Genomic DNA, 25,963 nt, shown 5'->3' with positions numbered 1-25,963 from the left:
GACTTCATCACGTCACTCTCACCATTGGACAGGTCTGCCAGACAGAAACTTAACAGAGAAATAAAGGAACTAACAGATGTTATGACTCAATGGACTTAGCAGACATCTATAGAATATTCTACTCAAACACAAGAGAATATGTCTTCTCAACACCTCATGGATCCTTCTCTTAAATCAACCTAATGCTCAGTAGCAAAACAAATCTCAACAGATGCAAAAATTGGAATAACTTTGTGTGTCTTATCCAGATAATCCTGGTTTAAAGTTAGAATTCAACAACAACACTAATTGTAGAAAATCCATAAACTCATGAAAACTGAGCAATGCTCAACTGAATCACCACTGGGTCAAGGAAGAATTAAGAAAGAAATTAAAGACTTCCTAAAATTCAATGAAAATGACCACATAAGATATTGTTAGACCCAAACTTATGGGACACAATGAAAGCAATGCTAAGAGGAAAGTTCATAGCGATAAATGTCTACAGAAAGAAGGTGGAAAAATCTTACACTAGTGAATTAGCAGAATATCTGAAAACTCTAGAATAAAAAGAAGCAAAATCATCCAGGAGGACTAGATGGCAGGAAATAATCAAATTGAGAGCTGAAATCAACAAAATAGAAACAAGGAAAACAATACAAAGAATCAATGAAACAAAGAGTTGGTTCTTTAAGAAAATCAACAAAATAGACAAATCTTTATTCACACTAACCAAAAGGGAAAGAGAATATCCAAAATAACAAAATAAGAAATGAAAAGGGGGACATAACAACAGACATGGTGGAGGAAATCTAGAATATCATCAGACCATACTTCAAAAATCTGTATTCTACAAAATTGGAAAACTTTAAGGAAATTGCCAATTTTCTGGATAAGTATCACATACCAAAATTAAATAAAGACTAGATAAGCAGATTAAATAGACCCATAACCACTAAGGAAATAGAAACAATCATCAAAAGCCTCCAAATAAAAAAGAAAGCCAAAGGCACAGAATTCAACCAGAATTTCAAAGAAGAACTAATACCAATATTCCTCAAATGTTCCACACAATAGAAACAGAAGGAACATTGCCAAACTCCTTTTTACGAGGCTACAATTACTCTACTGCCCAAACCACTCAACTAAGAAACAAATGACAAACCAATATCTCATGAATATTGATGCAAAAGTACTCAATAAAATAGTCCTAAACTGAATCCAAGAACATATCAGAAAAATCCACCATGACCAAGTAGGGTTCATCCCAGAGATGCAGGAATGTTCAACATAGGGAAATATGTTCATGGAATCCACCATATAAACAAACTGAAAAAAAAACCACATGGTCATTTCATTAGATGCTGAAAAATACTTGAACAAAATACAACACCCCTTTACAATAAATGTCTTAGAGAGAACAGGGACACAAAGTGATGTGGGATTCCCCTTTGTATGCTGTGAATATGTTTTATTATCCTTAGTTAATTTAAAAAAACTGCTTTGGCCTGTGGCAGGGAAGAATAGAGCTAGGTAGGGAAAACTAAACTGAAAGCTGGGAAAAAGAAGGCAGAGTTCAAGGAAATGCCATGTAGCTGCCAAAGGAGACCTTACTGGTAAACCATGAGTCTCGTGGTAAAATATAAAATATAAAATAATATGAATGGGTTAATTTAAGCTGTAAGATTTAGTTAATAAGAAGCCCGAACTAACAGGCTGAGCAGTGTTTTAATTAATACAGTTTCTGTGTGATTATTTCAGGTCTGGGCAGCTGGGAATGAACTGCCCAGTATGCAACAAGGAACACACCTAAACATAATAAAGGCAAAATACAACAAATCAATAGCCAACATCAATCTAAATGGAGAGAAACTTGAAATGATCCCAATGAAACCAGGAATAAGACAAAGATGTCCACTCTCTCCATATCTACTCAATATAGTACTTGTAGTTCTACCTATGGCAATATGACAACAAAAGGAGATTGGAAAAGAAGTTAAACTTTCACTATTTGATGATGTTTGTATACGTAAGTTACCCCCGCCCCCCAAATTCTACCAGGAAATTCCTACAGCTGATAAACACCTTTACTAATATAGCAGGATATAAGATTAATTAAAAAAATCAGTAAAACTCCTATATACAAATGATAAATGGGCTGAAAAAAGAATCAGAGAAACATAACCCTTTATAACAGTCACAAATAACGTAAAATTGTAGTATGAGGGGGCCGGCTTGTTGGGGTTTCCGTTCCTGCCCAGTACCACACAGCCGGCAACTCCCAAGGAAAATCACACACAGGACTCCATAAGATTATAAACTGATTGGCCCATTTTGTCAGGCTACTTATTGGTTCTTATAACTTATGTTACCCCATTATCCTTATCTATCTTAGCCATGTGGCTTGGTACCTTTTTCAGCTGTCAGCTTACATGTTGCCTCTTCGATGGTCTGCTCAGGAGTCGCTGAGAGAGCTTCTGCTTCCAGAATACTCCCAGTCTCTTTGCTCCACCCCTACTTCCTGTCTGGCTTTCCCACCTATACTGCCTGCCTGGCCAATCAGCGTTTTATTAAAATATGATTGACAAAATACAGATAATTCTCCTGCACCATAAAATATCTTGGGGTAACTCTGACCAAACTAGTAAACGACCTGTATACAGGAATTTTAAATCTTTGAAGAAAGAAATCCAAGAAGACATCAGAAAATGAAAAGAAGATCTCTCATGCTCTTGGATAGGTAGGATTTAGGACTAACATAGTAAAAATGGCAGGCTTATCAAAAGCAATCTACATATTCAATGCAATACCCATCAAAATCCCAACAATATTCTTCACAGACCTCAAAAGAACAATACTTGCCTTCATATGGAAAAATAAAAACCCAGGATAGCCAAACAATTCTGTACAAAAAAGGAACTTCTGGAGGCATTACCGTCCCCAACTCCAAACTCTACTATAGAGGCACAATAACGAAAACAGCTTGGTATTGGCATAAAAGCAGACAGGAGAACCAATTAAATCAAACTGAAGACCCGGCTATCAATCAACACACTTATAAACACCTGATTTTTTACAAAGAAACTAAAATTATAATGGGTAAGAGAAAACATCTTACAAAAATGTTGCTGGCATAACTGGATGTCAACATGTAGAAGAATACAAATAGATAAATATCTACCACCATGCACAAAACTTAAGTCCAAATGGATCAAAGACTTCAACACAAAAACCACTACACTGAACATCATAGAAGAGAAAGAGGGAATAAGCCTAGAACACATTGACCAAAAGACCATTTGGCCAATTTACGAATTTTTATATTCGTAAATATAATTCAAGTAGCACAGATACTGAGAGTGACAATTAATAAATGGGACCTTTTAAAACTTAGATGGTTTTGTAAAACAAAGGACACAGTCAACAAGACAGAATTGCAACCTACAGAATGGTAAAAGATCTTCAACAACCCCACATCAAACAGAGGACTGATCTCCAAAATATACAAAGAACCCAAAGAACTAGACATGGAAAGATCAAGTAATCCAATAAAAAATGGGGTATACACCTATACAGAGAACTCTCAACAGAAGAATCTCTTATATTTTTGGTTGCGAGGTTAGCGTTTAATGGTTGAGCCATCTTGCTAGTCCACAGCAGAAGAATCTCAAATGGCCAAAAAGGATTTAAGGAATTACTCAACATCTTTGATCATCAGGGAAATGCAAATCAAATCAAAACAACTCTGAGATACCATCTAACACCTGCCAGAATAGCTAAGATCAAAAGTAGTAAGGACAGCTTATGTTGGAGGTGTGGAGTTGAGGAAAATCTCTCCTCTACTGCTGATAGGAGTACAAACTTGTACAGCCACTTTGGAAATCAGTATGGTGCTTTCACAGAAAATTGGGAATTATTCTATCTCAAGACCCAGCAATACCACTCCTGGGCATATACCCAAAGGACACTCGATATGCCACCAGGACACTTGCTCAACAATGTTCATAGCAGCATTATTCATAATAAGCAGAACCTGGAAACAACCTAGATGTCCCTCAACTAAAGAATTAATAAAGAAAATGTGATACATTTACCCAATGGAGTAAACAGCTAAAACAAACAAACAAACAAACAAACAAATAATATCATGAAATTTGCAGGCAAATAGATGGAACTAGAAAAAAAACATTTTGAGTGAGGTAACCCAACCCAGAAAGACAAACATGGTATACATTCACTCATAAGTGGATATTAGATGTAAAGCACAGGATAACCAGACCACAATCCACAGCTCCTGAGAAGCTAGGTAACAATGAAGACAATAAGCGAGATACATGGATCACCCTGGGAAGGGCAATTAGATGAAATCTTCTTGGTAAACTGGGTGCAAGGGAGAACGGTAAAGGGGAGGGCATGGGAGATGAAAACATGAGGGAGCAGGATAGTTGAGGTGGGAGAGGTATGAAGAGGGAGAGCAATGAAAGGGAGATCTTGATAAAGAGAGCGACTATAAGGTTAGGGAGAAACCTGCTGCTAGAGAAATCCCCAAGAATCCACACGAACAACCCCAGATAAGACTTCTAGAAATATTGGAGAGGGAGCCTGTACTGGCCTTCCACTGTAATCAGTTTGGTGAATACCACAACTATCATCATAGAGCCTTCATTTAGCAACTGATGGAACCAGATACAGAGATCCCACAAACAAGCCCCAGGCCGAGGTCTAGGAATCCAATCGAAGAGAGGGAGGAGGGAATATATGAGCAAAGGAGGTCAAGATCATGAGGGAGATATCTACAGAGAAAGCTGAAACAAGCTCGTGCAAACTCAGAAACTCTGAACTGACAGCTATGGAGCATCCATGAGACTGAAGTAGGCCCTCCGTATGTGGGAGACAGTGTTGAATCTTGAACTATCAGTAAGGCCCCTGGCAGTAGGACCAGGATCTATCCTTGGTGAATGAGCTTGCTTATTGGAACCCATTCCCTATGGTGCAATGCCATGCTCAGCATAAATGCAGGGGTGAGGGACTTGGTCCTGCCCCAACTTAATGTGCCAGACTTTGTTGATTTCTCATGAGAGCCTTACATCCGTTATAAGAGGTGGCATTTGCTGACCTATGGACTTTCCATGGTCAACTGGATGGTTTTGCTGATGTTTGAGCCATGAGTGTCTGAAGATGAGGTAATATTTTTAAGTTTTTATTTTTGTTTGCATAATGTATATGCATGTCTATCTGCATATGGGTGACACATGAAAGCTGACCCTTTGACAGGAGGTTAAAGGCAGTTTTGAGCTCAATAATATGGGTGCTGGGAATTCATCTGTAAGAGCAGTCTGTGCTCTTAACTACTTAACCATGTCTCTAGGCAAAGTCAAATGTAGTCTAGGAAGGTAAAAACTCACTCTGTAGTTGAGGGTTTCCCCCAATTCTAATCATCTTGCTTCTATCTCCTGAGTGGATGACCTGTGTGTACCTCTATATCCAATATGATGAGCAGAAAATAAGATACAGGGTTTCATTGTGCTAGGGAAGAACTTAACCTGAACTACATCTCCAGCTCTGTCAATTACATTGAAGGAATTAAATGTAGATAATACATAAATCATGATTAAATTCTACTTAAAAATTTTAAACATTAATATTATTCAACCATAAAGAAGAAAAGTATGCATAATCTTTTATGAATTGCTAGTACCCAGAAAAGACAAACATTATCTGTATATGAATTAATGAGTTAAGAAAATGAAAAGTGAATGTGAAGAAAATAAATCATTAATTTACAGAAACATTGAACAAATTGGATTATATCATTGTCAGTATTGGAATTAATTATTTATAAAAATTAATTTGTATCAAGAACTACCTTATAATTTATGTAATGCATGGAGGAAATAAAAAATTAGTCTGAAAATTAATGGTGAAAATAAATTCTAAACTATTAAGTACACTTTTTGAATGAAATTTGAGAGAATGTTCATTCTTTATATTAGATGAGCAAATTTCATACATTTGATGTATATCCATACCATAAGAGTTAATGAAAATTCACTCAGGAGAGAAGTTCTAAAATGGCTTTGTTGAGGGAAGCAGGAAAAGTTGACACAATAATGAAAACCCAAATGGTTGAGAAATGATGCCCAGACACAGGCAGAGAATGAATGAAAGTGAAAAGAGAATTGGTAAGTAAGGAGAGGACATTCAGAAAATGGAAAGTAGTACTCTTCCCTATTTAAGACACATGCACAAATGATGATCTACAGAGAACCTAGAGTGGGAGGTTCAAGACCATTCAGCTCTGAGGACCAGCAGCATTCACATATCCACAATGGCCAGACCCTGTGCTTTCCTGATGACCCTGGTGCTGATGAGCTACTGGTCAACCTGCTCTCTGGGATGTGACCTGCCTCAGACTCATAACCTCAGGAACAAGGGAGCCTTGACACTCCTGACACAAATGAGGAGACTCTCCCCTCTCTCCTGCCTGAAGGACAGAAAGGACTTTGCATTCCCTCTGGAGAAGGTGGATGCCCAGCAGATCCAGAGGGCTCAAGCCATCTATATCATGTATGAACTGACCCAGCAGGTCCTCATCCTCTTCAGCTCAAAGAACTCATCTGCTGCTTGGGAGACAACCCTCCTAGACACATTCTGTGATGACCTCTATCAGCAACTCAATGACCTGCAGGCCTGTCTGATGCAGCAGGTGTGGGTGCAGGAACCTCCCCTGAGACAGGAAGACTCCATGGTGGCTGTGAGGAAATACTTCCACAGGATCACTGTCTACCTGAGAGAGAAGAAACACAGCCCCTGTGCCTGGGAGGTGGTGAGAGCAGAAGTCTGGAGAGCCCTGTCTTCCTCAGCCAAGTTTCTGTCCAGATTGAGTGAGGAGAAGGAGTAAGTCCTGAGCCAAAGTGGAGAGGACTCTCCTGGACTAGGACCCTGCACCTCACCTCACCAATTCTGCGCTCTCAGTGATATCACTCATTTTGATAACCTTAAATCAACCTTCCTGGACATTTTGTCAGTTATGAGCAAGACTGTGTATATTGTTGGGACATTACCTTCTAGATTCCTCCAGTTATTTGTATTTATTTATATAAATATTTATTTAACTATAAAATTTAAGTTATAATAGCATTTTACATTTTATTTAATACAATAAAACATTTTCTCTACATGTAATAAAATTTTTCTGTGCTTTGTAAATTTGTTTCTTATAAGTTTTATATATTTCCATCCTTTATATATTCTCACTTTTATTTCTTTAAACTAACATTACAATGCAAAAATCATTTAGAGGGTACAGGTGCAAATTGCATGGTCCCTAGATATAATTATATACCATGTAGTAGCATCATTTCTTTAGGTTTTAAAATCCTAATATCTTATCCTCTAGTATTTTATAATATACAGTATACAGCTGTTCCTTTTAGTCAATATGTTGTACAATAGTAAAGGAGAACATATCTTCATATCTAATTGTCATGGTACATTTTTTAATAATTTGTTTCCTTTTTAATAATTTCATACATGAATACTATATATTTAGATCATATACACACTCTGTTCCTTGCCTGACTCTTCCTAGACCTCCCCTCCACATTCTCATGCTAACAACATGTCTTGCTTCACTCTGTCTTTTATTATAGCCCAACTAGTTCAGTTAGTACTTCACATGTTTACATAGGTACAGGGTGACGTCCACTGGAGAATACTCATCTACCTTAGGAAACACCGCTGGAGAAACTTGACTCTCCCTCAGCAGTCATCAGTTGCCAGTGGCTCCTCAGATAGGGATGGGAATCTCAGCCCCTCCCCTCTCCACGCTGGAGTGGTGGCTGCCTTGATCTTGTCTACACTTCTTTTCCCACAGCCACAGCTGCCTTAGCTCGTGAGTGCGACAGTGCTGTCATATTCAGAAGATGGATTCAGCAATCTTCCCCAACCTTTGTCTTTACAATCCTTCTGCCCCTTCTTCTGCAGTGTGCCAGGAGTCTAGGTTGGGGAAGGAGGTGTGAGATTACCCTTCCATCTAGGGGCAAGCACTCACTGTTGATTATGCCCTGTCATTTGTTTGAGCATAAATTCCCTATTAACCACTGTCTCCTGCATAAGCAAGTTTCTTTGAAGAGGGTTAAGTATTTCACTAGCCTAAGGGTATAAATGTAAGTCCTTAAAAGCCTCTCTGATACTGTGACCCTTTGGCATAATAATAGTAGAGTTTCTGAGCTCCCTAGCCATGGGTTTTTGGCCAGGCGACCATACTGGGCATGAGTTTCCCCCTTTGAAGCCAGGCAGAGGTCCCATCAGACTGCTATTGATAATCCACATTCATTCGTGCCGCCTTTGCACTAATGAGCATGGCTTTCCAGGCCTGTCACTATCTTATCTCACTGGGTGCAAAGCTGAATAAAGTATTTCCTGGATTTCTCCCCTTGCAATACGAAAAGCACCTTCCCACTGTGATAGGAAGCTAGCAGAAGTTAACTTCTAGGTTAGTATGAAACCCATTCTCCCAGGTCCTGTGATCAAAGCGTGTGATGTCTTTGAAATGGCATAGAGTTTAGTGTGACAGTTGCATCCTTGTGTGTTGTAATGTAGTCTATGTAGTCACAAACCTCTCCTCTTTTCCCAAACATTTCAACATACTTCTCTTTTTGATGTTCTTGAAATCTATTCAGATTCATATAAATCATGTAATGTTGGCTGCTTTATATCTGAATAATCTTCTACTTCGTGTTATATCTTGTAGTATCTTCTTTTTTTATTTTTCTTATAGCCATATAGCTAATAGAATTGACACACACAAACACAAATTTTATATGTGTGTGTGTTTTAAATATCCTTTCATCTTTTAATATACGTTTAGACTAATTAAATATTTTGTCTATGCTGAATGGTCACATAATATGAATTTACAGATGTTTCTCTTGTAGTTCACTTTGTTCTTTCTGATATATATACAGTAGTGCTACAGCTAGATCAAACAGCTCCATTATGAGCTTTTATGAAGAAAATTCATAGTGACATTTAGCATTAATTAACATCCCTAACACCAAATAAAACATCCTACACACCTGTGCTCTCATCATCATTTATTGGATCATTCTGCTTGAAATGAAGTGAAACGTGAATGTAGTTTTGATTAAAAGTTTTCCTGACAGCTAATGATGCTGGACATCTTTCTAACATGCATTGTCATTTTGTACCAGCTCTTTCAAGAACTATTTCTTTATTCACTTGCCCATGAATTAGTGGATTATATATTGTCTTGGCAATTTAACATTCTTTATCCTTTTTAGTATCTGATGCCTGGCCAGATGAATAGTGGAAATCCTTTTTCTTCTTCCCTGTAGGCCATATTTTCACTTAGTTCCTTTACTATGCAGAAGATTTGAAATTTTATAATAATTTTGGTCAATTTCCTATTTCTCACTTCTTGTTATTTCCTGGCCTTTCGAGTCTTTTTCATAAAGCCCCTGCCTGTAGCTACAATGAAGAGTTTTCTCCGTGTCTGTCTGACTGACTTCAAAGTTTTTGCCCTTACATGCAGGTCTTTCATCATTTTGGTTTGATTGTGGTACAGAGTGGCAGATAGAGATCTAGTTTCATTTTCCCTGCCACGGTTACAGAAGAGACCCTCACCCCGAATGTGTGCTGTTGGTGATTCAGGTGGACGTAGGTGTGTATTTATTTCTGGTCCAACTATTCCATTGCACTGACCCTCATATCTCCTTTTGTAACAGTGTCCTGCTGTTCTGATTGCTGTCACACTGTAGTACATGCAATCAGGTGTTAGAACACCCCCACCACTGCACTTTGTGCTTCCGTGTGTATTTGAGGACAGATGTTTCTGTTTCTGAGTGGAATGTTGTTAAACTTTTGTTGAAACTTCATTAAATCTTTTGTCACCTTTGAACACACGGTCATTTTCATATTATCAATTCTTATTTCACGACTTTAGGATTTCCCTGAGGGCTATATTGAATGTTACTAATGTTACTGCGTTTGTTTCCCGTCTGGGCAGCAACAGTCACTTCCTCTCTTTTGCTTTCATGACAATTGACATCACATTTTTATTTCCATGCTAAGATCCAAGACTGGCTTTTGCTTTCTAGGAAAGTAGAAAAGACCAAAGTAAATAAATAAATTGATAAATAACTAAACAAATAGTTAACTGTCATGAATTTTGGAACAGATGTACCTACTTGTGTCGTTTTAATCTCTGACATCATCACATAAAGAAAAGACAGAAGGACAGAATCCCACCAATAAATTAAGAACACATAAAAAATACAGTAAAAATAAGTAAAAGTGTATATACAGTTGAAGGATATAAAGTTTTTACTCTCTGGAAGAATTGTCTGACTGACCCTACTATGCAGTTTTGAGTCGAATGGAGATGAGGATGCGATCCTTACTATATAATCTTACCACATAAATAGCATTAGGCTTGATTCCTACTTAATTGTGATCAAATGCTCAGTCATCAGTGCATCTTCTACACCCATCCAATTATTTCAAAGAAATATATTTGATGATTAAGTGTGAATCATAAAAAATACTGTGTGTCAAAACAACTAATACTTATCTACTATAAATGAAAGTAAGAAAAACTAGAAAATGGTTTAACTATAAGGATAAAACATTTTTTGATGTCACTGTCTGGAGATTCTTGACACTCTGATCCTGGCAATGTGAGTCAGAAAACAAAAGCCCTTCACTTGAACACACTAGAGATAAGAACAGTAATCCTCTGGGATTTACGATTCTGGAAACCAAGCAGAAAGCATATGCACTGTGAGAACTGAAGCCATCAGGATGTGGTGAGCACACTCTCAGAGAGTAGGTTACAAGAGGAGGACAGAGGGTATTGTGTCCCTGCGCAGAAGAGAGTGTGAGCAGACCTAAGTCACTGAGTGAGTTCCATGATGATACTTGGAAAATGGCATTACATTGACATCGGACTCTCTCTCACTCTCTTCACACACACACACACACACACACACACACACACACACACACACACACAGAGCTAGAGAGAGAGAGAGAGAGAGAGAGAGAGAGAGAGAGTCCAAGAAGCACTCAATATTTCAGGTTAAGGGTCATTGTTGCAGACTGAAGGGCACGGTAGACATTAGTGCATAAAGAGTAGACACAGGAAATGCTAACATTAGTTCTTTTTTTCTTGTTTTGTTTTTTGTTTTTTGAAACAGGGTTTCACTGTAGCTTTGGAGCTTGTCCTGGAACTAGCTGTTGTAGACCAGGCAGGCCTCAAACTCACAGAGATCCTCCTGCCTCTGCCTTTTGAGTGCTGGGATTAAAGATGTGTTGCCCAGTCAACATTAGTTCTTAGTTTAAGGGAATATGAATCCCAATCTCAAGACCTTCAGGAATTTGCTCTGAAAAGAGAAATATTAGCGAAGCTCTGTCAACTGTAATGAGTCACCTATGACTACTCATTACGTCATCTGCTTCTCTATCCTGAAGAGCCTCTGGGCTGTGAAGGCTCTGTCCAGTCTCTGCACAGTAAGGGAAGATCTTAGAGCAGAGAGAGCATCATTTCCTGTTTAAAGGAAGCAATGGGAACTGTGGGGCGGAGACTAAAGCTAAAACTTTGTTCCCCAAAGAGCAATACTCAGATCTGAAATGAACCTGTTTGCTCTGTTATGCATACATGTATGTGTGCACTCTTTCTATCACAGATGGTTTTCATTAGAAATGACATTTTCTGTTTATTATTGGTATGTCTGAGTTTTAGTGGGAAAATTAATATTTTATTTCATATTTAGTAGCCAAAGCTTTGTGGTTTCAGGTCACAGAGAGAACACACAAATGTACTGTCCCCTACAAAAAGAGGAAGAAAAGCAATGGAGAACTGTTTTGAAAAGGAAAGCATCTGGAATATTCTTTCTGACTTGTGAGAGCCCACACTTGAGCATGTTCCACCTTGACTAAAGATGGGGCTTTTTCAAAGTTGTTGACAACAGGTGTGGCTACAAACAAGTGCTCCTGACCTAGGGTGTGGTTAATTAGTGTTTTGAGTATAGAGGTGGTTCCTTTCTACCTTGCTGTTCCTGCTCCATCAAAGGAGATTGGTAGGAGGTTCCTGGGATTGGCTGCCTGCAGGATAGTTGGTCTATTCCTGTTAATGAAGTCTGTTCCCTCCCCTCCCCCTTTGGAGTGAAGTATATAAGCCTGTGGAAAATAAAAGTGGAAAAGCATTCATTGAATGTCCTTCCAATGCTGTTCTGTGTTTTTGCCTTTTATTCCTCTCATATCTCTGTTCCTTTTGCTTAATAATTCAAATCCTCATGTTACTACTCTGGAACTTGCGATTTTCGTAGAGGCTGGACTCCGACCCTGACTGCTTTGTCATCTCAAAGGCTTCCATGGATCTTTGGTCACTTGGAAAAGACTTTGACTCCTACTTAACCATATTTGTTTAGGAAGAGAGAGTGTGTCATTTAGAAATACGATGCTTGTGAATGTTAAAAGTGTGGTGTGGGAGGTCCTTCTGTATATGTGTTGCTTTTATTGGTTGATGAATAAAGCTGTTTTAGCCAATGGCTTAGAAGCGTAAAGCCAGGCAGGAAATCCAAACAGAGATATATAAAGAGAGTAGGCGGAGTTAGAGAGACTCCATGTAGCTGCCCAAGAAGCAAGAGGTAACATACCATGAGATTCATGGTAAAATATAAAATAATAGAAATGGGTTAATTTAAAATGTATGAGTTAGTTAGGCATACACCTAAGCTATTGGCCAAACAGTGTTGCATTTAATATAGTTTCTGTGTGATTATTCGGGTCTGGACAATCAGGAAACAAATGAGCCGTTTTCGTTTACAAAACTGTTCATCTGCAAAAACAGCTGTCTTCAGGGAGGGAAGGACTTAAATCTTACTTATGATTTTATATATTTCCAGTACTTTTTTAAAAAATATTTATTTATTTATTTATTTATTTATTTATTTATTTATTTATTTATTATGTATACAATATTCTGTCGGTGTGTATGCTTGCAGGTCAGAAGAGGGCACCAGACCTCATTACAGATGGTTGTGATCCACCATGTGGTTGCTGGGAATTGAACTCAGGACGTTTGGAAGAGCAGGCAATGCTCTTAACCTCTGAGCCATCTCTCCAGCCCCATTTCCAGTGCTTTTTAATGTGCAATATCTGTTTGATTTTTGTATATTTTTGCATAATAGTTCTATTGATATTTTGGGAATTTCACCTTGTTAACATCGAGCACACTCATTTCAGAGTCCTCCCAGGTCTACTCCTCTATCCTTGAAATTTCCCCCAGACCCAGAAAAGAAGATTTTAAAAGCAGTCCAATGTGTGTTGTTTATAAACTCAGTGGAGTGTGGTCAAACTCCTGGTGGGCAGCCCCTTAAAGAAAACTGAGTCTTTTCCCACCTGCACATCTGCCAGAAGCCATCAGTTTTGGAGATCCATATTTCAGCATTCTCATAGCAATCTTTAAGAGTTCTCTCTGATGGCTTTCTGTCTAGGCTACTATTTTGAGAGTGGGGGATGAAGGTGGGGTCATCACAGAAGAGCCTTCTATGTCCTTCCTTCTCAACTGTGAGTTTGCAGACATCAATACCATAGCAAAAGAAGTTTCCTTTCCTTTTACAGTCAGCAGGAACACAGATCACGGACATCCTCATGGTCTCTATGGTCATCATATGTCACAGACATATGTTTGTGTGTTTGCATTTGCCTGCATGTGTTCATGCAGATTGATGCCAGATATCAATGTCCAGTTCCTAACTCACTTACTCTCTGCCTTGTTCTCTGGGACAGGTTCTCACTTAAGATAGAACTAGATATCACAAGTTGGATGGCCTTGGAGCTCTAGGGACTGTCTGTGTCTCCTCCTGAGTTTCAGGATGTCAGGCATGTGCTTCTGTGCCCTTTTTTTCATCAGTGCTAGGAAACCAATCAGGTACTCAAGCATATGCTCCTGGGAGTCATTCAATAGCTTCTATGGACACATGAATGTTTTTCATTCTTTACATTAGATGAGGACATTTTATGCATTAGAGGTTATGGGTTTGGTAAAAGTTAAAGAAATTTCATTTAGAACAGAGCTTCTAAAATGGCTTTGCTGACAGGAGGAAGAAGAGTTGACACAAAGATGAAAACCAAAATGGTAGAGGGAAAGTACCCACACAGAGTAGAGAATGAATGGGAGAAAGTGAAAAGAGAATTGGAAAGTAAGGGGAAGGCTTCAGAAAATGGAAAGTAGTGTTATTCCCTATTTAAGACACATGCACACAAGATGATCTTCAGAGAACCTAGAGGAGAAGGTTCAAGACCAACAGCCCAGAGGACCAACAGCATCTGCAACATCCACAATGGCCAGACCCAGTACTTTCCTGATGGCCCTGGTGCTGATGAGCTACTGGTCAACCTGCTCTCTGGGATGTGACCTGCCTCAGACTCATAACCTCGGGAACAAGGGAGCCTTGACATTCCTGGCACAAATGAGGAGACTCTCCCCTCTCTCCTGCCTGAAGGACAGAAAGGACTTTGCTTTCCCTCTGGACAAGGTGGATGCCCAGCAGATCCAGAAGACTCAAGTCCTCCCTGTCCTGCAGGAGCTGACCCAGCAGGTCCTCATCCTCTTCAGCTCAAAGGACTCATCTGCTGTTTGGGAGACAACCCTCCTAGACACATTCTGCACTGGCCTCCACCAACAGCTCAAGGACCTGCAGGCCTGTCTGATGCAGCAGGTGGGGGTGCATGAACCTCCCCTCACCCAGGAAGACCCCCTGGACGCTGTGAGGAAATACTTCCATAGGATCACTGCCTACCTGAGAGAGAAGAAACACAGCCCCTGTGCCTGGGAGGTGGTGAGAGCAGAAGTCTGGAGAGCCCTGTCTTCCTCAGCCAAGTTGCTGTCAAGATTGAGTGAGGAGAAGGAGTAAGTCCTGAACAAAAATGGAGTGGACTCTCCTGGACTAGGACCCTGCACCTCACCTATTATACTCTCTCAGTGATATCACTTATTTTTGACATCCTTCAATCAACCTTCCTGAATATCAGGAAGGTTATATCAGCTATGAGGAAGATTGTGTATATTGTAGAGATATCAGCATCTATATTTACCCAGCTATTTGTATTTATGTGTATATATTTTTTATTTAACTATGAAATTTAAGTTATAAAAACATGCACAATTTTACATATTTCTTAATATAGCAAAATTTTTATATTGTGATAAAATTGGTTTATGTCATTAAATATTATATTAATTTTCTGTCTGTCCTTTCTTTATATATCTTCAAAACTGTAAATTTAATTAAAGCTGACACAGTACAGCATAAAAACTATACTCAATTTATAGGGTGTGTTGTATGCTGGTTAGTTTCATGTCCACTAGATACAAGCTAAAGCCATCTGAATGTAGGGAATCTCAAAAATAACTGTCTTCATGTGATGGTTCTTCAAACAAGGCTGGAGGACATTTTTTATATGTAAGATATTTTCTTAATTAATACTTGAGAGGGAGTTTGTGGCCCACTGTGGGAGGTACCCTTTCTGGGGAGTTTCTGGCACATTTGAGACATAGCATCCCTGAGCTGGTGATCATAGCTCTATGTTAAAGCAGACTGAGCAATCCATGAAGAGCCAGCCAGTAATCAGCACCTTTCCAAGGCTTCTGCATCAGTCCATGTCCTCAGTTCCTGCCCCATTTGCGGTTTTGTTCTGACCTCCTTTGATGATGAATAGTGATGTGGAAGTGTAAGTCAAAAACACCTTTCCCACCCAAGTTACTTTTATCTTTCCTTTTCTTTCATTTTCTTTTCTTTCCTTTCCTTTCCCTTCCCTTTCCTTCCTTCCTTCCTTCCTTCCTTCCTTCCTTCCTTCCTTCCTTCCTTCCTTCCTTCCTTCCTTCCTTCCTTCTTTCCTCATCCTTCCTTTTATTCTTTCCTTCCTTTCCTTTTCTTTTTTTTTCAATGTTTATTTATTTACTGTGCATACAGTGTTCTGCCTGAAGAGGGCACCAGATCTCTTTACAGATGGTTGTCAGCTACCATGTGGTTGCTGGGAATTGAACCCAGACCTCTGAAAGAGCAACCATTGCTTTTAACCTCTGAGTCATCTTTCCAACCCATGGTGTTTCATCAGAACATTAGCCCTAACTAAGACAAACATTTGCACCAGGTTTGTAGGGGTATTTCTGGGACAGACTTGATTGTGTTTGGGAAAGGAGAACATTGGGTTAAAAAAGCCATTAAGTGTTTATAGCTTGGTGATCTGTTCCATGGAAGCTTGGAAAATCAGAATGTTGATCGCAATGTTCACAATAGGGCTAGCCTAAAAAATTTCAGAGACTAGTTAGAGAACCTGTTAATGACACTATCAGAGCCATTTGCTATTTTCAGGTAAGAACCTGGTTCTCTTTAGCAGGGCCTGATGAACCAGTTGTGATTAACAAGGTATCAGAACTACTAAAGGGAAATCTCTGTTCACTGGGACTTTTGATGTTGTAGAGAAAGAGCTTAGACATCAGGGGAGATTAAGAAAAAAACCAGTACCATTGAGTTAAAATCATCTGGGACAGGTTTCTTCAGAGTTGGCCTTTGTGCCTGAGACTGTCAAGGTTGTACCTCATTCTGGCATTGGAACCTGGTAATGCAGGAATCATCCAGCTGGTGCAGGTTCTGAAGGCATGAAGGAGTCATAGAGAGCATCCAGGGGTCGGCACTCTGCGGCAGGGTTAGAGTCCCTGAGAAGTGTCCAGAAAGGCGACTGCTGAAAAAGTGCAAACCAATTTCAGCACAACACCTCAGAATTTTGGAGATGCCAGTCTTTTGGGAAGTCCACAAGGAGAGAGAAGATATGAACCGGAGTTGACGTGAATCTAGGAGTCAAGCTGTGTGTGCTGCAGAGGGATCTGGAGAAGTGATCTATGTTCTCCTTCTTTCTTGAAGTAACTGTTTAATTTATTTTTTGATTTTAGAGGAGCCCACAGTTTGGTTTCAAAAGAGAGTTTGGATATTTAAAAAAATTATATCTTCATTAATTTTTATTTTATGAATGTTTTTACCCATGTATGTCTGTTTGTCACATGTATGCCTGGTCCCAGTGGAGGTCAGAAGGGTGCACCAGAAAGCATAATTCCTCCATGATGTCTGCATCAGCTCTGCCTCCCAGTCCTTGCCCATTTCTCCTTTGGTGAGGAGCTGTGATGTGAAAACTGGAAGACAAGTGAACCCTTTCCTGCACAAGCTGCTTTCACCATGGTGCTTCATCACAGTGTTAGGCACCCTGATTTAAACAATGATTAAACTGCGTGCTGTTTAAATATAAGTAGGTCCAAACATCTCGTAGTCACCATTCCTTTATGGACGAAATCCTAGAATCTTTTCCTCTAGTGTTTTTTACATATGTAATGCAGCAGTTTCCTGTGTAGTCAGTCTGTTGTACAATAGTAAAACAGAAAATCTGTCCTCCCATTAAATTATGACTTGCCATATTTTTCACAATTTTTATCTATTATTTTAATTTCATATATCAATGTAGTGTATGTACATCATATCCACCACTTTCTCCCTGCCCTGAAATCTTCCTAGACTTCCCTATTGTATTTTCATCCCCATTTCTCTCTTCTACCATGAAGCTGTGCTGGGCTCCCATTTTTGTGGGTCTATAGGTCCTCTTTTTTTTTTTTTTAAGATTTGTAGGTCTTATGTGAATCTATGCCAGGCTGTGGGTGCTATATATAAAGAGAAACTGTTATTTTGTTTTCCAGCCCCCAGACCCAAATAGCCATACAAAACTATACCAATTACAACGCTGTTTGACCAATAGCTCAGGCATATTCCTAACTAGCTCTTGCATCTTAAATTAACCCATTTCTATTAATCTATGTACGCGAATAAGGCTGTGACTTACTGATAAGATTCCATGTCTGTCTCCTCCAGCAGCTACATGGCATCTCTGTGACTCCACCTACTCTCTCTATATAGCTCTGTTTGGATTTTCCACCTGGCTTTACTCTGCTAAGCTATTGACCAAAGCAGCTTCATTATTAACCAATGGTGATAAAACATATTCACAGCATACATAGGGGAATCCCAAATCATTCTCCTTTTTATCTTCATAATTAATTGATAGTATCCATATATATATATATATATGTATGTGTATATATATATTTATATTTAATTATCCATTCACCTTTTGATATACATCTAGGCTAATTAAATATTCTGTCTGTTGTGAAAGGTTCCATAATGAACATGGATGTGCAGAAGACTCTATAGTCAGTCACTTTTCTCTTTCTGGTGTAAACACAGTTGTAATACATCTGGATCATGTAGTAACTCTATTATGAAATATTTTGTGGAACATCCATAATGATTCCCATTATGTCACCAATAATAACATCCATACCAACAGACATAAAGGCCCCTGTTCACCTTTATTCTCACCAGAATTTAATTTATGTTAGCCATTTTGTTCTAGGTTAGAAGAAATATGAATGTAATTTTTGATTAGAATTTTCCCTGACAGCTAATGACGCTGAATGTTTCCTAAAACATTCACTGGTACTTGGTATTTACTGTTTTGAGAACTCTCTCTTCCTTCATGTGCCCAGAAATTAATGGGATTGTTTATTGTTTTGTCACGTTTGAAGATCTTTATCCTTTCTCATATCTAATGCCTGACAAGGTGAGTAGTGGGGATGCCTTTCCTTCCTCCCTGTGGGCCAGTTATTCAGTTAGGCTACACAGAGGCTTTGCACAAGGTTTTGTCCATTTTCCATGTCTTACTTCTTGCTGTTTTCTGGGCTGTTTGAGTCAGTTTCATAAAACTCTTGCTTATAGCTAGAAGGGAGTGTTTTGATTTCCCTCATCAACTTTATTGTCTCTGTATCATGTTCAAGTCTTTATCATTTTGATTTTATTGTTGTACAGAGTGGCAGATAAAGACCTGATTTCACTCTCCTGGACACAGTTGCCTCCCTACATTGTGTGTTATCTGTAGTTCAGTGTAATTCAGGTGCGGTGTAGCTGTATTTATTTCTCTGCCAGCTGTTTCAGTGCACTGTTCTGCATGTCTGCTCTGTGGTGGTGTCCTGCTGTTCTGATTACTGTACTCAGTAGTATATGAAACCGTGCAGTGTTACACCTCCCAATTGTCTTCATGCTTTTATGTATGCTTAATGGTTTCTATTTCAGTTTCTTGGTAGTATGTTGCTAAATTTTTATTGTAACTTCATTAAATTTCAGGTCACTTTTGATATACAGCTATTTACATTTATAAAGTTTTTTATTTCATACTGTTAGGACTGACCTCAGTACTATACTGAAGGTGACTCACATTCTTGCTAGGGCTTCCCATCTGGACAGCAAAAGTCACTTCCTCCCCTGCTTTCATGACAGCTGATGTCACATTTATATTTCCATGCTGAGAAACAAAACTGGGTTTAGCTCTCTAGGAAAGTAGAAGAGACAAAAGAAAATGAGTAAGTAAGTAGGTTAGCAAGTAAATAAATAGCTAATTAAAATTAAATGTCATAAAAATTAGAGAGATCTGATGTTATACGATTGTGTTGTTTTATTGTCTAACATTATTAGGATAGGTATGCAAGGAAAAGCAGGTAGTAGAATTTGACTGTTAAATGAATGCCTCAAAAATACAATAAAATTAAAAGGTTAAAATTAATTAAAATTAATTTAATTAAAATTAAAAGCAATTTAAGGACATAAAGTTCTCCCTCTCTGGAACAATAGTCTGAATTTCTCTACCAGGCACAGTTGAGTTGAGATGGGGATGTGAGAGCCCTCAATCACTTATTGTATTGAAAGTGGATAAGCAACGTTAGGTTTGGTTTCCACATAACTGTAATCAAATGCTCAGTCATCAGTATGACTTGTACTTCAATCAGATAATTTCAAACATAACAAGGGTTCAATGATTAAGTGTTCATCATAGAAGACTTTTGACAGTACTTATCTATTACAAATGAAATTAAAATGATCTGGAACAATTTCCTCTTCAATATAAGCAGCACATATTTTTGTTATTAACATCAGGAATACTTTACATTCTAATCCTGGAAATATGAGTCATGACTGAAAACAATAACCCTTCACATGAATAAACTAAATATAAGAGCAGTTATTCTCAAGGAGTTATGATGCTGAAAAATCAAGCAAATCAGATCCACTATGATAGATGAAGCCATCTCTCAGGGACTCTCAGGGACTTGGGGATGAGAGGAGGATGGAGGGTATTGTGTCACTGAGTAGCAGAGAGTGTGGGCAGATTAAAAGGCCACTGAGTGAGTCACATGGTACTTGGAAAATAGCATCACATTGGCATCAAACTCCACACAAAGACCAAGGAGGAACCAGTATTCGATGCAAGGGTCATTGTTAGAGGTAGACATCAGTGTACTGTAGATATCAGTGCACAAATGGTGGATTGAAAGACAGATGTCTACACTAATCCTGACTTTGAGGACCAATGAATAGCAATCCCGTGGCCTTCAGACTTCAGAAACTGGCTCCTTAGAGGGAGAGAAATATCAGTGAAACTCTGTCAGTTGTAATGAGTCACCCTTGAGAATAAACAGAAAAATGTCTTCTTCTTTATCCTGAAGAGCCTCTTTACTATGAAGGCTCTGCCTAGTCTCTAAGAGTTAAAGAAGTTCATAGATCTGAAAGAGCACCATTTCCCATTTTAAGGAAGGAAAGGAAACTGTGTGGTGAAGACTAAAGCTAAAAATCCAGTGAGTTGGTGTATATTTTCATAAATGTATGCACTTTGGCATTCTGCCACAGGTCTTTCTCAATGGAACAACATTTTCTACCTATATTTAGCATACCCGAGGTTTACTGGGGAAATTAACATTGAATTTCAAACTTAGTATCTGTGTCTTCTGTTTTCAGGCCACAAAAAAACACACACAACTCTTAAGGAAGGAAAAAAAAACTATGGAGAAAAGTTGAGAAAATGAAAGTATTTGCAACACTCTTTCTGACTGCTCTGTCACCTCAATTTTTTCCATGAATCTTTGGTCTCTTTGAAAAGACTCTGACTCCCACTTTAGGCACAGTTCTTTAGGGATAGAGAGCGTGTAGTTTAACCACGTGATGCTTGCGAATGTCAAAAGTGTTCATCTACAGAGTTCAACAACAGTGTTCAGAGAGGACAGGCCTTATACTTCACTTACTGGTTTATATATTTCCATTACTTTAAATATACAATATCTATAAGATATGTATATTTAGAAAAATGTATCTATCTTTACATTTCTGTAAATGCATAAGATTTTAACTCTCTTGACTTATTTGAGCATCATTTTGTTTCCTTTTTACTTTTATTTTACAAAGTATCTCTATGTGTCTCTAGGTACATAAAGAAAATATGTAGACAAAGACAACTTTCAACAAAGAAATCAGTGTACCTCTGCATCCCAAATGTTAAGAAAAAAATATGAGTAGCTACACTTGGCTCGAATTGTACTTTCTTTTTGTTGGTATGTATTTGGTGTAGGATACACACGTTTGTGTATTTACATTTGAATGTCCATGTTCATATATGTTAAAGCCAAATAGCAATGCCCATTGGCTACCTCAGTCACTGCCTCCCTTGGTTTCTGTGTGAGGTTCTCTCCCTTAGCTAGGGATCCCCATTGCAGTTAGATTGGGTGACCTAGGGTCTCAAGTGATCTGTCTGTGTCACCTCCCAACTTTCAGGATTCCAGGTATGTGCCACTGTGCCTGAATTTACATGGGTGCTGTGAAACCAGTCAGGTACTCTCATGTGTGATATAAGACTGTTGATGACTGAGCCATACAACACTTTTTAAGAACTTGTATTGGCTGAAATTCTTTTTATTCTTTACATTAGATGAGTAAATATTATATGTTTGATGTATATCTATATAATATAATGAAAATTGATTTAGAGGACTTCTTTTTCCCTTTATTGCATTGTGCAATTTTTAATTTTTTTATAAAAACTATCTTTTCTCATTTTACATGGCAAAATTATTTCCCATTCCCTGCCCTCCACCTGCTCCCTCTACCCGCCCCCTCCTGTCCTCCATCCCATCCCTTATCCACTCCTTAGAGAAAGTACCCTTTCCCATGGGGAGTCAGTAGAGGAGAACTTCTAAGATGGTTTTGTTGAGTGCAACAGGAAAAGTTGACACAAGAATGAGAACCCAATTTGCTGAGAAAAAAAAATGCCCAGACACAAACAGAAAGAATGTGAGGAAAGTGAAAAGAGTATTGGGAAGTAAGGGAAGAACATTCAGAAAATGAAAACCAGTGTTTCCCCCCACTAAAGACAGGGACACACAAGATGGCCTTCAGAGAAGCCAGGGGAAACTTTGACCAACACACATCTGAGAGATCCACAATGGCCAGATCCTGTGCTGTCCTCATGATACTGATGGGAATGAGGTACTGGTCTACTTGGTCACTAGGATGCCTTTACTTGTAGACCCAGGATTGCCCATTCCTATAGAAGCACCTAGGCAGGTTTATTGAGATTGTGCTAAAGTAAATAAGATTTTTGAAATGGCAGTGAGGTGCAGAGTCCTAGTCCAGGAGAGTCCTCGAAATTTGAACTCAGGCTTACTCCATCTCTTCACTCAATCTGCATCAGCCTCGTAACTTCAAGAATAAAAAAAGCCTTGACACTCCTGGCACAAATGAGGAGACTCTCCCCCTCTCTCCTGCCTGAAGGACAGAAAGGACTTTGTATTCCCTCTGGAGAAGGTGGATGCCCAGCAGATCCAGAAGGCTCAAGCCATCCCTGTCCTGCAGGAGCTGACCCAGCAGGTCCTCATCTTCTTCAGCTCAAAGAACTCATCTGCTGCTTGGGAGACAACCCTCCTAGACACATTCTGCACTGGCCTCCACCAGCAGCTCAAGGACCTGCAGGCCTGTCTGATGCAGCAGGTGGGGGTGCAGAAACCTCCCCATGAGCCAGGAAGACTCCCTGGTGGCTGTGAGGAAATACTTCCACAGGATCACTGCCTACCTGAGAGAGAAGAAACACAGCCCCTGTGCCTGGGAGGTGGTGAGAGCAGAAGTCTGGAGAGCCCTGTCTTCCTCAGCCAAGTTGCTGTCCAGACTGAGTGAGAAGGAGTGAGTCCTGAGCCAAAGTGGGGAGGACTATCCTGAACTAGGACCCTGTAGCTCACTGTATAAATTCTCCTTTAAAAACTATCCTTTATTTTAACGTGAATTCAATCAACCTGCCTAGATATTTCAGCAAAACAGAGCAAATTTTATCTACATGTAAAAGCATTTGTTTTTGCATCCATTTGGGTGTTTCTGTGTATTATGTGTGCATTTACTATTTATGTAATTTAAGTTATTTAAGTTAAATACTGCAGTTTTGTATATTCTTTAATGTAGGAAAGCAGTATATGCAATCAAATTATTTTGTTTTGTATTAAATTTTGCTGTACAAAACACTTTTGATTTGTCAATTATCATCTTTTCAAATTTTCCCAGTCTTTTTATGTTGATTCTCTACACCATAAAAATTGTACAAATTGGCAAAGTGTCAAGAAATTGCACTGGATACCTGTGTGCACTGCATAGTGTTTAGACAAACCCTACATCTGTCCCTCTAATTCTCTCCAGTATATAGTATTGTCTGGATGTACAGCCAGCAGGCTGTGCAGTAGAAATCCAGAGAATCTTACTCCTGTCTCGTCGTGACTTGGTCGTCTTTGACCTAATATTCTCCAGAGTAATCCTCCCTCTGACCTCCCTGACCTCTGATACCTTTCATCTGCTCTCAACTTCTGTGAGGTTGGCAGTTTTGAGTTCTAAATATGAGTGAGATCATGTACAGTGATATAAAATAGACCACAGAAAAATGATCAACCTGCCTGAATACCACAGCAAATATACCAGTAAGGAAACAGGAAATCAACCCTATTCATAAGTGCCTCAAGAAACATCCCTTGGAATAAGTTCCACCAGGGAACTGAAATGCCTCTAAAATTTAATCTTCCAAACACCACTGCTCCCTCTCAAGGTTTTCCCCTCCCCCTGCTCCTTCTCCTCCTCTTCGTTCTTTTCATCTTTCTTCTCCTGAAGCTTCTATTTCAGCATGGATGGATACACAGCAATCTCCTGGTACTTAGGTAGCCTCTTTTAGGGACGCCAACCTGAGGACAATGATTCTCTCTCTCGGCAGCCACCAGTTGCCATAGTTCCTCAGCTAGAAGTGGAATTTCCTGTGTTTTCCAAGCTGGGATGTTGTCTGGCTTGGTCTTGTTCATTCAGTCACAGTCACTCTCAGTTCATCTGTGCAGCTACCATGCTGGTCCAGGAACACTGCTTTGCTGTAGTCATGCACGGCCTCTGGATCTTGCAATCCTTCTGCTCCCTCTTCTGCAATGAGCCTCGGGGCCAGGAAGTCAGCCCTTTATTTTCTGCTCTGTGACCAGTTGTGGGTCTCTGTGTTCATTGCCATCTGCTGTAGGAGGCGCCTGTGGTAAGGGGTAGTAATCCCGCAGTAACACTCTCTTAGACATGTAGCTGTAATTTGATATCAGGTGTGGTGACACTACCAGTACAGCACTGCCTTTATTCTTTGGTATCTTCATGGTTCCGGGTGTTTTAAAAGTGATATTCTAGGAGAAACATAATTTAAATTTTGATTTGGAATGTGTGGTGGTTTGAATAGGAATGGGACCCATAGACTCGTGTTTGAATGCAGTTTTGTTGGATTGGTGTGGCCTTGTTGAAAGTGTGTCACTGCGGATGTTGGCTTTCAAGTCTTATATGCTCAAGCGAGGCCTAGTGTTGGAGCCCACAAGACTATACAGAAAATTCACAGCTTCATAAAGGCAGACCCACAAGTGTACAACCTACAGGGCACACCATTTCGCAGAGCTGCGGGAACACTTGCCTTTTGGAAATGTTGCTGTCGTATCTGTAAAATCCTTGTGAGGCCATGATTCTCCCTTCAAAATAGGATTAGTTCCCAAAACACCTCAGCAGTATAACTTCTCCTGCAAAGGAATGACTTTTCCATTCCTGCACACCATGAGGCCTTAGAGCAATAACATCCACTCTTTGTTCTAACAGTCAAATTTACATAGAGTCAATCCCACAAAATTACTTGCTAACAGACCCATAGAAATTTCTATAGAAGACAGGCACTGAGCAGGAAGGTAGCATGCCCTGCCCTTACCAGACAGACTGGTCTGGGTGTGCGTGAAGTCCAGTTTCAGGGCCTTTGAGTAACTGTATCTAAAGGGTTGAAATGCCAGGTATTTCCCCTTGGAAGCTGGCGCTATCCTGGGTGATGTCACCTGTTCCAGAGCACTGCTCTGTCCGGTTCTACCTGCTCCTTTTTGTAATTTTGATATGCACATTGTAATTGTCTTTGCCCATGGAATTTTTCAACTATGTCTGTAAAACTAGAAACCTTGCGAAGATCACCCCTTATGCTCCTCCTCCTCCTTGCTGCTTCTTTGTGCAACGGAATAAAGAACATGAAACAGTAACATCCATGAGTTGACTTATTCCATTTACCCTCAGATCCAATTAGACAGCTTTCCCCTGCCATAGCGAATCTTTCTGGACTCTGAGAGATTGAACGGGTTTAGCCCCATAATAAAACTTGATTGCCTAGTGTGGCAGTCTTCTGCTGCCTGTGGGTCAAGGTGTAGTATCTTCAGCTCTTTCTCCAGTAACACATCTGCCTGAATCCTGCCATGTTTCCCACCATGATGATAATGGACTATACCTCTGAAACTGTAAGTCAATCCCATTTAAAATTTTTCTTCATAAGAATTTCTGTGGTAACTGATGAATATCTTGCATATCACCATAGAAACTTCATCTGGCGATGGATGGTGATAGAGACAGAGACCCACATTGGAGCACTGGACTGAGGTCCCAAGGGCCATATGAGGAGCAGAAGAAGAGAGAACATGAGCAAGGAAGTGAGGACGCGAGGGGTGCGCCCACCC

General features: G+C 39.4%; 2 protein-coding genes and 1 pseudogene across 2 annotated transcripts; all 3 read left to right on the top strand.

Moving 5' to 3' along the window:
• The first annotated feature begins 6,260 nt into the window (after nucleotides 1-6,260).
• On the top strand, nucleotides 6,261-6,880 carry LOC146895081 (interferon alpha-12-like). Its single transcript, XM_085685910.2, has one exon. The coding sequence runs from the start codon at nucleotides 6,308-6,310 to the stop codon at nucleotides 6,878-6,880; it is 573 nt and encodes a 190-aa protein (XP_085542036.2). The 5' UTR covers nucleotides 6,261-6,307.
• A 7,468-nt stretch (nucleotides 6,881-14,348) lies between these two features.
• Nucleotides 14,349-14,921, top strand: LOC125412586 (interferon alpha-12-like). Its single transcript, XM_048453443.3, has one exon. The coding sequence runs from the start codon at nucleotides 14,349-14,351 to the stop codon at nucleotides 14,919-14,921; it is 573 nt and encodes a 190-aa protein (XP_048309400.3).
• A 7,456-nt stretch (nucleotides 14,922-22,377) lies between these two features.
• On the top strand, nucleotides 22,378-23,115 carry LOC125412587 (interferon alpha-12-like; annotated as a pseudogene).
• The last annotated feature ends 2,848 nt before the right edge of the window (nucleotides 23,116-25,963 follow it).

This window comes from Myodes glareolus, chromosome 3 (genome assembly GCF_982192425.1).
Source record: "Myodes glareolus chromosome 3, mMyoGla1.1, whole genome shotgun sequence".
Classification (NCBI taxonomy): Eukaryota; Metazoa; Chordata; class Mammalia; order Rodentia; family Cricetidae; genus Myodes; species Myodes glareolus.
This window is presented reverse-complemented; position numbering and strand designations above follow the sequence as displayed.

Excerpts from the sequence above, each read along its gene's own strand:
- LOC146895081 (XM_085685910.2), top strand. The coding sequence starts at position 6,308 with ATGGCCAGACCCTGTGCTTTCCTGATGACCCTGGTGCTGATGAGCTAC.
- LOC125412586 (XM_048453443.3), top strand. The coding sequence starts at position 14,349 with ATGGCCAGACCCAGTACTTTCCTGATGGCCCTGGTGCTGATGAGCTAC.